This window comes from Delphinus delphis, chromosome 15 (genome assembly GCF_949987515.2).
Source record: "Delphinus delphis chromosome 15, mDelDel1.2, whole genome shotgun sequence".
Taxonomy (NCBI): domain Eukaryota; kingdom Metazoa; phylum Chordata; class Mammalia; order Artiodactyla; family Delphinidae; genus Delphinus; species Delphinus delphis.
In genome coordinates, this window is record NC_082697.1 from 87,537,842 (window position 1) to 87,553,445 (window position 15,604).

General features: G+C 59.1%; 1 protein-coding gene across 2 annotated transcripts; it reads right to left on the minus strand.

Annotated features, from left to right (window-relative positions):
* Nucleotides 1-138: 138 nt before the first annotated feature.
* On the minus strand, nucleotides 139-15,175 carry GET4 (guided entry of tail-anchored proteins factor 4). 2 transcript variants are annotated; one of them, XM_060032597.2, is made up of 9 exons: nucleotides 14,930-15,175; nucleotides 10,300-10,378; nucleotides 9,959-10,040; nucleotides 9,406-9,555; nucleotides 7,083-7,221; nucleotides 5,648-5,788; nucleotides 5,167-5,242; nucleotides 4,978-5,050; nucleotides 139-424 (listed from the first exon to the last, which is right to left on the minus strand). In XM_060032597.2, exons 1-9 carry the CDS (start codon nucleotides 15,079-15,081, stop codon nucleotides 339-341), a joined length of 978 nt encoding a protein of 325 aa, XP_059888580.1. In that variant the 5' UTR covers nucleotides 15,082-15,175; the 3' UTR covers nucleotides 139-338. The 2 variants fall into 2 exon arrangements, with proteins under 2 accessions (XP_059888580.1, XP_059888581.1); XM_060032598.1 differs by lacking the exon at nucleotides 14,930-15,175 and adding an exon at nucleotides 10,897-11,046.
* Between the last annotated feature and the right edge of the window lie 429 nt (nucleotides 15,176-15,604).

Consider the following 15,604-nt stretch of genomic DNA (forward strand, 5'->3'; position numbering starts at 1 on the left):
CATGGAGCAGGCGCTCCCCAGGACACGTGCCAGGCCACCCCCGCCCCGCCTGAGGGCATGGCACCCCCGCCGCGTGCCACAGGGCCCTCCTGTGCGAGACCCAGCCCTCCCCAAGCAAACCAGACACACGGGCCGGGAGAGGAGGCGCGGCAGGGCCTGTGTTTTATTGGGGTCATCTCAGGGTACACGGCGGCCTGGCCAGCACGGCCCCGGCAGCCCCAGAACACCCGCCGTGCGGCCCCTCGGCCTCGGCCGGAGCCCGGGGGGCCCAGGTCTGGACCCGCATCGGAAGCCGCACCCGCCGCAGTCCAGGCCGAGTCCGTGCAGGTCCGCGGGCGTCAGTCGAGCTCAATGGGGCTGCTGTCGTCCTGACTGTCCTCGCCCTCCTGCTCCGAGGAGCCCATGAGGCTGCTCAGAAGGTTCCCTGGAAGGAGGTGCACGGCGCTGTCAGGGCCACGGCCGCACCTCGCCCGCTGCCCGACCCCCGGACGCCGCCTCCTCCCACGGCGCGTGACTGGGGCCTGGCAAGACAACAGCAGCCCAACCCCGGAGCCCCCTCCGGGGGTCTGTCCACAGAAACGCGTCTGCCGCGCCCGGAGACGCAGGGATCCTGCTGGGGCCGCGAGGGGAGAAGACCCAGGTGCCTGTCGAGGGGCCGCTGCACAGCCGCCAGGACGGGCCTGGGAGGATCACGGGCGGCCGATCGGCAGGTAACTCGCTCACATGTTAACTCTCAAGTGACACAGAAGTCAGTCACATGTTACAGTTCCGAAGGCTACACATGACAACGTTAACTGCTGTGGGCCTTGTCAAGATGGACACTTTTCCTTTTTACCTAATTTTTATCCAAAGAACCATCATGTCAATAGAAAAGCGAAGTTTAAAAAGTGCGCTAAACCAACTCGCGAAGGGGAACAACAAACAAAGGGCGAGCGGCGCCCTCAGGGTAAAAGCCGCCTCGAGCTGCAGTGAGCTCGGCCCCGTCACCGCACCTGGCGCCAACGCGCTTGGAAGTTCTGTGGGAAAACACAGGGAGTCAGACGGGAACGCAGTAGCTGACGGTCACAGCAGCCCGAGACTGAACATGCTGAAATGTCACCACGACTGTGGACGGACAGACGCTGCAGAAGCCCAAGGTGTGGGCAGGACACGACACAGCCACCGAGACGAGTGGCTGTGACATGAGAGCCTGGAGAAGGGAAGTGGCCCCCACACCTTCCACTGAAACTCCAGACAGACCCAGTTTACAGGTAAAAAGTCCAACTTGTATTTGAGGGGAAACAGCTTTTCAAATAATCTGGGAGACAGGAAGACCTTTCCACGGAGCACAGTTTGACGATGGCCACGGAAACGACAAACGCTCATTCCACCCTCCCCCCAGGAGAGCCCCACGAGGCAGGGCCAGGAGCAGCAACTCGTCGGAGCAGCGAGACCAGGCGCCGAGGGGCCAGCCTGGCGGTCCTGCCACTGCAGGCCGTCTGTGTGCCTGCAAAGTTCCCCCTGGAAGGAAGCTAAGGAAACCTAGCACTGCCTGGCCTGCAAGTCACCATGGGACAGTGGCAGGGCTGGGTACGAGCCTGTACATCTGGACTCTGTGAGACAAGATTTACCTATTCAAAAATAAAACATTAAGGATGGCAAAACCCACTTTTAAGTGCAGGACTACACTGGTCCCCACCCTGCTGGAGGGCAGGAGTCCGATTAGGAGCCCCGAGGCTGCATCAGAAGAACGGGCAGGACACGGGGAGGTGGCCTGGCCTTGAGAGGTAGGGTCAGCGATCTGGCCACCAGCACCTACCAAGACTGAAGCACGAAGAAATACATACTCTGAAGAGACTCTAATGAGTAAGGAGACTGTGTAATCTCTCCCAACAAGAAAAGCCCTGAACCTCGCGGCTTCACTGGGGAAGCTACTGAATTGGTACCACCCATCCTTCCACTACCAAACCCAGAAAAGACACTATGAGAAAAGAAAACTACAGACCAATATCCCTTATGAACACTGATGCAAAAATCCTCAACACAATACTAGCAAACCGAATTCAGCAGCACAGTGGAAGAATCAGACGCCATGACCAAGTGGGATCTGCTCCTGGAGTGCAGACGGCTCATCATGTGAAAATCAGTCAACACGATGCACCACAACAGAGTGAAGGAAAAACCAGTGATCACCTCAAATGACGCACAAAAAGCACGGGACAAATGCCACACTCTTTCATGAAAACACTCACCCAGAAAGAACATAAGAAGGAAACCATCTCATGTTACGATGTAATAAAAGGCATATATGAACAGCCCACAGCAGACATCACGCTCAGCGGCGACAGAGTCAAAGCTCTTCCTCTGAGACCAGGAACAAGGCGAGAGTGCTGCTCCCACCACTCGTGTCCAACATGGTACAGGTGACGCCTGAACAACACGGGTTTGCACTGTACGGGCCCACTTATTGTGCATTGTTTTCTATATACATACTGAAGTACTACCTGGTCCGCAGTTGGTTGAATCCACAGATACGATGGGCCAACTGTAAGTTAATATGCCAATTTTCAACCGTGCAGGGGGTCAGCACCCCTAACCTCCACGCTGTTCAAGGGTCAACTGAACCTGAAGTTCTAGCCAGAGCAATTAGGCAAGAAAAAGAAATAAAAGAATTCCAAGTTGAAAAAGAGTAGTGAAATGATCTGCTTGCAAGTGATACGATTTTACTTGTCGTAAACATTTCTGAAGCGTCTACACAATAACTTCTTTACGGAGACAACTCCATTTGCAACAGCATCGAGAAGAATAAAATACCTAGTAATCAGCTGACCCAAAGAGGTGGAAAACTGTACAATCAAAACTATAAAACATTCTGAAAGAAATTCAAGACGTAAATAAATGCAAACATCCCACGTTCCTAGACTAGAGGACTTAATACTGTTAAAATGTCACGCGACCCAAAGCAACCTACAGATTTAATGAAAGCTCAAATCCCCAAAACATTTTTTTGCAGAAATAGAAAAACCCATCCTAAAATTCATACGGAATCTCAGGGAACTCAAAGAGCCAAAACAACCTTGACAAAGAACAAAGCTGGAAGTCTCACACTTCCTCATTTCAAAATTTACTACAAAGCCGTAGTCATCAAAAGAGTGTGGTCCTGGCATAGAGACAGATATCGACCAATGGAATACAGAACCCAGAAACGAACCCTCGCATATATGGGCAAATGATTTTTGACAAGGGTTCTGTGCCCACTTGATGGGGAAAGGACAGTCTATTCAACAACTGGTGCTGGGAAAACTGGAAATCCACATGCCAAAGAATGAAGCTGGACCCTTATATAAGTAGAACACCACATAAAAAAACCACCTCAAAATGGATCAAGGACCTAAATGGAAGACCTAAAATAATAAAACTCTTAGAAGAAACCACAGGGCAAAAGCTTTGTGACACTGGATTTGGAAATGACACCAAAGGCAGAAGCAGCAAAAGGAAAATAGACAAATTAGACTTCATGAAAAGTAAAATATTTTGTGCATCAAAAGACACTCCAGGGAGTAAAAAGGCAACAAGGGAGGGAAGGACGAACAGGTGGAACACAGAGAATTTTTTAGGGCACCACGACGACTCTGCACAATAGTATAATGGTGGATACATGTCATCACGTATTTGTCCAAACCCACAGAAGGTAAACACCAAAAACGAACCCTCATTTATGTATCAATATGTTGGCCTTTGGGTGATAATGACATGTCAATGCAGGTTCACCCATAATAAATGTACCCTCTGCTGGGGGACGCTGATAATGGGCAGGCCGCGCCTGTGGCGGGGAAGGGGTATTTATGCGAAATCTCTGTACCGTCCTCTTAATTTTGCTGTCAATCTGTAACTGCTTTTAAAAAATAAAGTCTTTAAAAAAAATAAAGAAGGCAACCCGCAGAATGGGAGAAATATTTGCAAATCATGTATCTGGAAGGGAATTAATACCCAGTGTAGAGAACCTGTAAAACCACCAACACGATTCAAAACTAAGCAAATGACACGAACAGGCAAACACACAAATGGCCAATAAGCACGCGAAAGATACGCAGCGTGCTTAGTCACTAGGGAAATGCAAATCAGGACGATCAAACCAGAGACCCACCTCAGACCCATTAGTAAGATGACAACTGTCAAAAAGACCAGAAAACAGCAACTGCTGGTAAGAACGTGGAGGAACTGGGACCCCTGTGCCCTGCTGGGGAGCAGCTGCTGTGGGAACACAGTATGGCGTTTCCTCAAAACATTAAACAGATCCAGCAATTCTGCTTCTGGGTGTCCCAGAAGCACCGAAAGCAAGGCCTTAAGGAGGTAACTTGCACACCCACATTCACAGCAGCCAAAGGTGGAAGAACCCAGGTGTCCACTGAAGATGCAGTCTTATCCACACGATGGAACATGAATCAGCCTTAAAAAGGAAGGAAATCCTGGCACCTGCTACAACAGGGTTGAACCTGACAGTGACATAAGCCGGCAAAGGAGGACACTGTGTGATTCCACTTATGTGAAGTCCCTGGAGGTTCACAGAGACAGAAAGTAGGGGGTGGGCACTGGGAGCCAGTGTGTAATGGGGGCAGAGTCTCAGTTTGGGAAGACGGAAAGTTCCGGAGATCCGCTGCACAACAGTGTGCATGCAGGCCACACAACCGTCCTGCGTGCTTAAGCCCGGCTAAGGTGGGGAACTGTACGTAATGTGTACTTTACCACAAAGAAAAGAAATCTGGCTTCGATCCTGTGGCCAGCGGAGAGGGACCCCAGGGGACAATTATTCATCGGGGGCCGTACGAGCTCTGCTAGGGGAACACGCAGAGGGAAACAGCTAGGAGCCCGCAACCCTCCTGCTGGCACTGGGCCCCGCTCCAGGCCCCTGCCTGCTCCGCTCCCCCGGCCGGCACACCACACTCGGCCTCACCCACAAGCCCCCACTATGAGCCCCCCGCCCCACGAGCCCCTCACCTAGCAAGCCTCCGTAGGAAGACGTCTGCTTGGGTGGCACGCCGAAGAAGAGCTGTCCTATCCTGTCGAGGTACTGGAAGAGGCACAGGCGTGGTCGCGGAGGGCGCTGAGCCCGAGGCTGCACGCGGACCCCGCGCACAGTGTCTCTCCCCCTCCCCCTCCCCCTCCAGCGGCTGCCCCCCGCCTCACCTCGTTGTACATGGGGTCCCGCCGGAGGGATGGCTGGTACTGTTCACACAGCACCGTGAACACCGTCAGCTTCCCCCTGGAACAGGACAGAGCGCAGCATAGCCGATGCCCACACGAGACCAAGGACGTGGACAGAAACCGCACGACTCCACCCCCCCACGCGCTCACCCACACATCTCTGCGTGCTTCCACGCACACGTGTGCGCCCCTCCACACAAGCACGTGCGCACGCCTCACCCACGCGCCTCTACACACCCACACACACGCGCGCTCACCCACATCTCTGCGTGCTTCCACGCACACGTGTGCGCCCCTCCACACAAGCACGTGCGCACGCCTCACCCACGTGCCTCTACACACCCACACACGCGCGCGCTCACCCACATCTCTGCGTGCTTCCACGCACACGTGTGCGCCCCTCCACACAAGCACGTGCGCACGCCTCACCCACACGCCTCTACACGCACGCAGGCACGCTCACCCATCGACGGCCAGCAGCAGAAACCAGAGGAAGTTGAGCAGGGGCTGCACGAAGGGAGGGCCGCTCTCGATGGACGGGTGTTTCCGTGTGTACGTCGTGAACACCACTGACGCGCTGCTCTTGTTTTTTAAACAGAGAAACCTGGAAATAAGATCCCAGTGAGTGGGCACACCTGACCGGAGGAGGAGGAAACGGGTTTCTACAAGCGCCTGCCCAGAGGGCCCCATGTGGCCCGTGCCCCCGTGCAACACACCGAGGGCACCAGCCAGGCCCCTCGCATGGACCAGCCACCCCAGGGAGTCCCAAGGTTTATGGCCGGGGAGAACTAACTTGCGAAGGTGACGTGTTCAAGCTCAGCAGATCCAGGAGACGGCAGGGCTCCCTGAACCTGTCCCACACCTGTCTGCCCCTGCCCGCGAGAGCACGGTGGCCCAGAGGCTGCCCGGGCTCCTGTTTCCGCCCCGTGGAGGGCGTGTCCACGGCCGGACTTCACTGTGGTGCACGCCCTCGACAGAGGCGGATGGGCGAGAAAGGGCTCGCGCCAGAGGAAACACTGCCAGCACATGCCAAAGCCAGGGCCAGCGAGTCCTGGATTTTAAACAGGTTTCGTTTTCAAAGTCGCAGATTCAGCAACAAGTGGTGACATGTCAGAGCTCGGAAGCTCCCCGTCCACCCCAACTCATGGGACACACCCCATCCCAAGGCCCGGCCACCAGATGCAAGTGCTTTCCTGGGAGGGAGTAATCTCATCGACAGACATGTGGTGGGACAAACACATGGTCCAGTGGGAAGGGAGGTCAGGCCCCAGGTCACCCAACGTGTGCTCTCGGCTGTGTGAGCCCAACAGGATGCTCACGCCTCTAGCGACTCTGCTGTGTTTCAGTATCTTCAAAATAAATTGTCGAGAGAAAACAAAAGAAGAGGAGGCCCAACGGGGACAGAGGGGCAGAGACACAGAGCTGGGGTGCGGAGTGGGCGGGCAACTCCCCCATCACTGTGTCTGGACGCACAAAACACCTGGGAAGGCAAACGGCCTTTGAACAAAGGCTGTGATGCACGCGCACGTTAACATCCCAGGAGGCTGAAAATTTGGTAAGTGTACGTGTCCTAAAAAAAATAGTCGCACAACACTAACCACCGCCCCCAAACGTGATAGATAATGGGGAAAATAGAAAATCAATGGCAACAAAACGCTAATTTAAAGCACAGAAAGTACTTCTACCGCCAATGGAAACGTTACAAGTCGGCCTAGGGGAGCTGAGGGGCACGTCTGGGGTGCCCGGAGGTCAGCAGCAGGGGTCACACTGGGGGACGTGAGCTGCGTGTGGGACACTGAGTGACTTCAGGCCTGTCCTCACGCGAGGCTCAACCAGAGGCTAGCCCTGGACCCCAGGAGGCCACGGACGCAAGGGCCGGACAGCAAGCGGGTACCTACTGGAGGACAGCCTGGGCCACGAACATGTCCACCTCGCTGCGGAAGCCCCGGGCCGTGGAGTACTCCACCAGCATGTTGGCACAGCCCTCCCCGTCGCTGGAGTGCAGGAAGTGGTACCGGGACTCGCAGTAGTTCTGTTCTGTGGAGGCAGGCAAGCAGGCAGCTGTGGGTGCCCCTCCTCCCCCTGCCCCGCAGGCAGGGAGGATGGCGGGCCTACGTCATCGCCGCGCTGACTTCCACCTGGGCTGTGTCCCCAGCAGAGACCAGACTGTCCCCACTCGAATCGGGGTCACCTGGGAGCTGGACAGGAAGGCGGCCTCAAGCCCTGGGGCAGAACCCGCATCCCGCCAGTGCGGTGTGTGCACGACGGAGCCCAGCGGCCCTCTTGGCCCCGAGTCTGCCGTTCTGACGAGGACCAGGACAGGGCTGGATGCCAGCCCTCCAGGACGGTGCTTCCTCTGATGCTCTGCTCTTCTGAGCCTTTGACTCTAAACCGGCTACTGAGCTCTAAGGGGGTTCTAATGGTCTGTTTTCTTAAAAAGCGACCAAGCTCCCAACCTCCCCAGTTTCACCTGGACACACACACCCCCTCCTCCCCCTTGGATCCACCCTCCACGCCGATGGCTCTCACCCAGAGCGACTCGACCCCTACTCCAGACGCAGGGAAAGGTCTGGAGCCGGCGTCAGCCGTCACAGCTGGGGGTGCTTCTGGCACCTAGCTGGGGAGCCCAGGGATGCCACTCGGCACCCTGCAGCGCGGGAAGGACGCCCGGGGTCAGCGGTGCTAAGGCAGAGACCCAGTTCCAGGGCAGCCCCCCAGTTCCCACTCACACGCCGCACTGGCTCCCTCTCCTTCCGGACAGAGGGCACGCCTCCCAGGCTGGGCCTTCTCCCACCTTCCACCAGCACTCTCCTCCCACCTGGGCGCCCCCAGATCGCCACTGCCCCCCAGCATCAGCTCCCAGCACTGCAGGTGACTTCAGAGAAGAGCGTGCTCTGTGTCGTTGTGTTCTGTTGGTCTCCTCTCCCTCCAGCCCCAAGAGCGACCTTTCGGTTTTAGAGCCTCCACGTGAGAAGAGAAATCCGGCAGGCCACTAGGCGCCCTCAAGCCCCGGAGAGGCGCCTGCGCGAAACCCCAGCGGAGCGGGGACACCGAGAGTAGGCAGGTCTCCCACGGCGCCCTGCACAGCATGGCGGGCCCCGGGCCACACCACACGCCTGCCTGGAGGCCGCCCACCGCCGGGGCCCTGCAGATGCCCCTCAGCACGGCCTCCCACAGGTGCGGGGCCCGCTGGCCTCACTCGCCATCCGTTCCTGACGTGACACCGTAAGATGCCTGGGTCTTGAGGTTCAAACATTTAATGTTAAATATACGAGAGCTTAACAGCTCTCGACCCCAGCGAGGCCTCTGAGCAGCTCTTCAGCCACTGAGCAGGTGCCACACTCCCTGCTTCACGCCAGGCGCCGGTCCCGGTAACACGGGTCCCACAGACACGGGCCCCCTCCGGCTCTGCCTGGCACCTTGGCACACAGGCTGAGTGAGGCGGGTGTGAATCGAGGCACTGATGCTGCAGGTGGCCCGCACGGCCGACGAGGCAGTGCGGAGGGCGGCCGCTGGCTGAACGGAACCATCGACAGAGCCCCAGCACGAGCGTCCAGAGGTCTCTAGACCTTCCAAATTCCCACAGCCTCAGACAGACGAGGTCGGGCCCGCTCGCGCGATCCCAAGACACCTGCCCAAGGTCGCCGTCCCTCCGCCTGACCCCACCCGGGTGACGGCCCGTGAGGACGAGGCACAGAGCCGACCTGGCCGGTGGGGCCCCTGGGCCACCACGTGGATGAGCTGCGCACACGGCCGCCACGCGAGGCCCCAGGTGCCACGGCTCCCTCACACCCGCCCAAGAGGGACTCGGGCCGCTCCCCTTCCTCTGCCTGAGCCCGGGCCTGACCCCCTCTCGTGGACTGAACAGCCCCCGCAAATGCTCACTTAGAAGACAACAGAAGTGCTGGCGGAACGCCGGCGGCGGAAGGACGGGGGAAGGACGTCCTGGAAGGAGGCCCCAGCGCAGGGGAGCGGGTGGCCGGCAGGGGACCGGAAGCTCCATTAAAGGGAACGCCCCGCCCACCCGAGCGCAGCAGGTGTTCACACTCAGAGCAGCGGCGGCTTGGGACTCTGAGGGCCACCCCCCGACCCCCGTCAGCAGCGCAGATGATTGTAATTGATCCGAACGGACCCCGCCAGCAGCAGCCCGGAGAGCATCAGAAGGGCCGCCTGTTCCCTGGCCCACCTGCCCGCAGGGGCCCCCGCCCACCCACGGCCTACCTTTCCACAGGGTGCGGGCCAGCAGCTGGTGGAGCCGGGGGTGGCCCAGCTTCCCGGACCCCCCACTGGACCACTTCAGGGCTCGAGACACAAATGCCACTCGCTCCGGGGAGTTGGGATCCATCAGGCTGAACAGCTTGGCCAGACTTTCTGCAAACGACACCCACACAAGCCTGAGCCAGAGGAAGCCGCGGCTGCTGCCGTGTTATGCAGCTCACAGAAATTAATTAAGAACAACTGGTTCACGTTGAAAGAAAGCGCAGAAGCGGCAGGCACACCGGGGGGTCCTGGGGCCACCCCAGCCGTCCTCACTGTGACGCCTCCCCACAGCTGAGCCTGTGTCGGGGAGCAGAAGGGAGGGGGGCCGCCCCAGTGGGGATCCGCGCGCGCCTCTCCGGCCGGGCAGCTCGCAGCAGGGCTCGCCCAACGGGGCAGGGGCTCCAGACCACGTGGCACCCACCACGCGCCAGGGAGGCTGGGTGCGTCTGGGGGGGTGGGGGCGGGGGAATGGCGTGGTGATGTGGCAACGGCACGCGTGTCCACTCCATCTCACCCAGCAGCTCCTCGACCACCTCGACCTCCGCCTTCTCCAGCGACTCCAGGACCAGCATGGACAAATCAGCTGCACTGTTTTGCTATAAAACATACAAAAGGACTGTCAGTGGGACGCGAGGCTCTGGCCCGTTTTCAGAAGGCGGTGAGGCTGGGCAGTGGCTCTGGTTTCCAGTTAGAAACCAGCGACCGACTGCACCTAAGAGATGGTTCTGAGCACCAAGGCCACTAGCCTTCAGGCCCCACACTGGTGCTGGGACACAGGGGCGCTCAGCCCAGGCTGCCCACCAGGCCTCTCCCTGGCCCCCCCACGCCAACCCTGGCCCCGGGCAGACGGCTCACCTGGCCGTGGCTGAAGAACAGCAGAGCTCCTGAGCACATGAGCTCGCGGGCCTCGGCGTGCTTGCTCTGGGCCATGTACCTGCACGGAGAGAAGGGCAGGGCCGGCCAGGGCCGGGATCTCACCGGGCTCGTTTCAGAGATGAGATCCCAAAGACTCGGCCTCCGAGTAGGAAGCGAGCACCCGCCCCACATACGCCTCCGCTGAGAACGGAGCGGAGCTGGGCTTCGGGTCCCGAGGGCACCTCCCGGAGCTGCCCCCGACCCCCGTCTGTCCAGGCCGGTGCTGGGCGCCCACGGCCCAGCCCTCCCGCCCACGAGGCGCCCCGCGGCAGCAGCAGCGCCGTCTGATGACAGTGTGCCAGGCACTCTCTCCGCCCAAACGGACCAGAAGCAGAGCCTCCCTGCAGCTGGGCAGGGGTCTCAGCAGAGGGACCAGCGGGGGGCCAGGGGCCACTTCCAGCTTCAAGCACAGGCCTGGCTGTGGTGAGGGGCAGCAAGAACCGGGCGAGGGCCACATGTTGGGGCCGAGGGCCTGCCGGGCCGCCCCCTCTGCCGCCCCCTCCACCCCGACCACTTTCCACCGGGGACGTTTCTCACCAGGGACGGAAGCTGGGAAAAGCCGGCTTGCCGAACTGCAGACAGATGAGAGCCTGACAGGCAACCCGGCACACACGCGACAGAAAGGATGCTCCGTCCACGATAAGTGAGACAAACGTTCAGGGGGGCGGGGCCAGGCCCGAGCTGAGTGCAGGACACCGAGCCCACGGCTGCATGTTCCTCTCAGGGATGATCAGGAAGGAAACCCGCCCAGCCGGTCAGACCTGCGTCCCGGCCCAGACAAGCGGAGTCAGAGACGAGGCCTGCAGGCGCGCGCTGGAGGCGGAGACGGAGCCAGGGGAGCCCCGCTGCCCTCTGGCTCGCAGCCCGAGGCTCAGGCCGGGACCAACCACAGAAAAGGACTGTTGTGCACCAGGCTCGGGAGCAGCAGCCCCGTCCCAGTCAGCACCCGGGCTGGACCAGGAGAACCCCGCGCACCTCGAGGGGCAGACGGGGCACCTGGGGGCATGGGCACGGAACGGGGCCTTCTGGAAAAATGAGCCCTCACGCCGCCACCGGCACAGACGCCCGGACGGCGGGCACGCCTCCTAGGGGACAGTCACGCAGCCCCGCTCAGCTCTGGGGACACGACAGGGCTCCGGACTCTCCTCCCCAGGCACAGCAAGAGATGAATGCCTAGAAGGTTGGGGAGGGAGCGGAGCCCTGAGAGGCAGACAGGCTGGATTCCTGGGGCGGCTTCCCCAGTGACCAAAGCCGCACGGCCCTGGGCAGCCCTGCCCTGCAGGAGGGGGCCTGGAGCTGGAAACCCCGCAGCAGCGACAGGCACCCTGAAAGCCGGACGTGCTCTCTGGGCACCGCAGAGCCCTGGCAAGGGCGGATGTGGCTCCCCAGTGCCCGAGCCGGAGGGGGCGGGGTGCCACCGAGGCCTGGGGGCTCAGAGCACCACCGCCCCTCCCCCACCGCAGCCCCCCACCCCCCCGCGCTGCGTCTGTGCAATCGTTCATTTTGCACTTTTTTTTTTTTAAAGCAGAGCATAGACACAAGCGTTAACACTAACGACGCAGACGCAGTGTCTACCCCACGCCCTCTCCCGGGCGCTCCATCCTACCCCCAGGTGGTTGAGTACACAGGTTTGAAGTTCCTCTTTCAAAAAATTTCTTCATTTGATTTAAGACACAAAACACCCACAATCGACACTCATCTCAGGAAGGCCCCTGGGCAGCGAGGCCCCTTTCACAGTTAAATCCTGGCGGGTGCAGAGGCCCCTCCAGGCCACAGGCCACCCTACAGAGCAGTCGCCAAAGTACCGACAACCCATCAGGCCTGGAAAACGGACCCTCCCCCGTCCCTGCAGAGAGAAGGCTGGAGAGGCAAGGGAGCGCCCTGGGCACCCGCACCTTCGAGGAGACGGAGCTCAGCCTCTCTCAGAACCATTGGCTCCTGCCCCGGGCGGCGGCACCCCACCCCCCATAAGTCCAACCTCCCGGGCTGCCCAGTTCCTCCTCTCCTCCTCAAACTGCTGGGGGACACAGTGTAAGTGAATTAAAATAGCACAGATTGGTGAACTTATCCAGCAGGTGAATGGGCAAACTGTAGTCCACCCATACGATGGAACACCACTCAACAATAGAAATTAACTAACGATACACATAAAGGCGAATCTTGAAATGATCGTGCTGAGGGAATTCAGAAAGCCGCATAAAAAGAGGACGTACTGTACGATCCTACGTACATAAAAGTCCAGAAAACGCAAACCCATCTACCATGACAGAGAGATCAGCGGGCACCTGGGGGCAAGTGGTGAAGAATTCACTGTGAAGGCAGGTGAGAAGGCTTTTGGGGATGATGGGTATTTTCAGTACCTTGATTGGTGATAATTTCTTGGGTGTATACATATGTCAAAACCCATCAAGTTTTACATTTTATATAAACACTTAAAAGCACTTATTTATAGAAAGACATCAAAAGAGCGAAGCTGACTTCTCAGGGCCCCCGTGCAGAGCTCTAAGCCAGGGCTGCAAGCGCAGGTCTGAACGTGGACGGTGCCCAGCAGAGACAGGGACGACTCCAGGCCTATTCAGCTGGGCCCCCGGACGGCCACAACTGCTACGGTGCCTGAGCTCACCGCATCCCCCAAAGAGGCCCACAGGAGACCACTTACTTCTCAGGAGTTCTGAAGAGGTGTAAGAACCCCTAAAAGATCAAAGAGGAAGCCAAGGCTCAGAGAAGAGATTCAACAAGTTGTCCTGGATCACAGGTCACAGAGCAGAGAGAGAATGCGAACCCAGGTCAAGGCCGGGCTGGTGGACGGCCTGCATCTGTCCCCACGTCACCACAAAGCACACTCTGCGCACAGAGACTGGCCTCTTCAAAGCTAATCAACAATCACGCTCCTGGTACAGCAGCAACTGCAGAACTGGCTCAAAACAAGGAACACCATGTTTATCTTTGGGAAGATCCAGTTTTGTTGACTAGTCACCGGGGCAAATACTTTATATAAAAGTCCCCAAGAAAAGCAAGCACCACGACAAATCTTGAGCGCTACGAAAGCTCCCCATCACACAGATCTGACTGGCTAAGCTGCCAGGCCGAAAGCTCGACGTTACAGACCTTAGAGCCTACTTACATCTTTGGCTCATCCCGTGAAGAACAATCAACTCACCCCTGCCAGGTCCTCTGGCGCCAGAGCTCAAACTCGGTCTGGGACACGAAGCGTTACGTCTAAACCCAACTACAACCAAAGCAGAAAGTACTGCCAGAGTTCCCGAAGTATTGATTCAACTTGCTATTTGAAGAAGAAATTTAAATCTAGGCCTAAACGGTGTAAGGCAGGCATGAATGCCTTTAGACATCACAGCAAAGTATCTGCTGTTCTGCACCAGTTTAGAACGAAAAGGCATTCCACAGAACAGACGAAATCCTCTAAAACTATCTTTAAATGCTAACGAGTGTCTCAAATGTTTTCTGGCAAGAAACCTGAAGGCTAACAGAACGTGTGTAATATACAGGAATGCCTTACACATGTAAGAACTAAAAAACTACAGCAGTAGCTGCATGACAGCAGAAACGGTGTGACACACTGCAGTCCAAAAGAAAACTGAGCTAGGTTTAAGAAAACCTAAATTCCTAAGGCCACACTAAAAAAAGACATTTTATTTAATCCAATATATTCAAGCATCACTTCAACGTGCGATCAAGAGTTGAAGGTTCCTAATACCTGACATTTTCTCTGCGCTAAGTCTTTGAAGGCCGTGTTTTTACCCTCACCGCCCAGGCCGTTAGGGACTCACATTTCAGAAGCTCAACTGCCGCACGTGGCCAGGCAGCGCAGGTACAACAAAAATACCGGCTTTATGGGAACAGCTGGTTTAGTAACAAGACACTCGGGTGAGCAAGGGCTACACAACAAGAGGAGAAAGACGTTTACAGCCTCGCGACGGGACTCCCAGAGGCAGGAAAACCGTGGAACTCAGAGCTGGGGCTTCAAACCCAAAGGCGCTCGGGGCGGGGGAGGGGGAGGGTGGTCTGGGCCGGAGACTGGGGTCCGGAGTCTGCGTCTGCGGTTCGGGTCTGGGTCCGGAGTCTGGGGTCTCGGCCAGGGCTTTGGGTCTGGGTCCGGAGTCTGGGCCGGATCAGGGTTCTGGGGCGGGCTCCGGAGTCTGGGCCGGGTCTGGGGTCTTGACCAGGGGTCTGCGTTGGGTCTGGGGCTCGGCCAGGGGTTTGGGCCGGAGTCCAGAATCTGGGCCGGGTCTGGGGTCTCGGTCTGCGTCGGCTTCCAGAGTCCGGGCTGGGTCTGGGGTCTCAGTCTGCGTCTGAGTCCAGAGTCTTGGCGGAGTCTGGGGTCTCGGTCACGGTTCTGGGTCGGGGTCCCGGGTCTCGCTCCCCGGCCGCAGCCCTCCCCCGGACGCCGCACGGCCCCTGCTCCCACCGCCCAGGCGACGGGCAGCGGCATGGGCCAATGGGGGCGCGGGGCGGCGCGGCGCGGCCAATGGGAAGCGGCAGAGGGCGGGGCACCGGACTCGGCGGCCGGGCGGAAAGCCCTGGAAGGCGGCGGCCGCGGCGCAGTGGCTACCTGAAGAAGAGGGTCCGGTACATCTGGTGCGCCTCATAATAGTCGCCCTTCTCGACGCTGGCCCGCAGCTTGCCCTCCACGCGCTGGACGCCGCCGCGGTTGCGGGCGCCGTTCCGGGCGCTCTCCTGCTCGGCCATCGCCGCCGCCGCCATCAGGCCGGCGCTCCGCGCAGGGCCGACGCTGTCGCAGGCGCGGTCGGCGGCGCCTCGCGGCTTCCGTCCCGGCGGCCGGCCGAAGCCTTCTACGGTGGCTCACGAGGAGCCGCGGGCGGTACGCGGGCGGCCACGTGACCGAGGGGCGTGCCCGCGCAGCACGGGGAGGGCGGGCACACAATCAAAGGGCGGGGCTCCGGAGTGACGGCGCGGCCTGCAGACGACGACCGCGGCGGCGCGGCTGAGGGGGGCACGTGACTCCGCGGGGCGGAGCTGGCACTACGATGGCGGGCAGGCGGCTGGGAAAATGCAGCTCAGCCGCGGGGAGGGTGGTCCTTGCTGTAACTGAGGCCGCTGAGGTATTTAGACTTTCCAATGAATACTTTCCGGGTATGCCGGCGGCTCGGGGTCCCGGGCAGCTTTCCCACTCGGGCGCTCGGGATCAGCGCTCGCCCCGACGTCCGAGACCCAAACACGCCGCTCTTCTCTCGTAAGTGGTTCGTGTGGAAGCGCGGAGACACGC

Excerpts from the sequence above, each read along its gene's own strand:
- GET4 (XM_060032597.2), bottom strand. The coding sequence starts at position 15,081 with ATGGCGGCGGCGGCGATGGCCGAGCAGGAGAGCGCCCGGAACGGCGCC. Across the intron at positions 5,051-5,166 it reads GGGACCCCATGTACAACGAG|TACCTCGACAGGATAGGACA; the intron begins GTGAGGCGGGGG and ends TGCCTCTTCCAG. Across the intron at positions 425-4,977 it reads TTCCTACGGAGGCTTGCTAG|GGAACCTTCTGAGCAGCCTC; the intron begins GTGAGGGGCTCG and ends ACCTCCTTCCAG.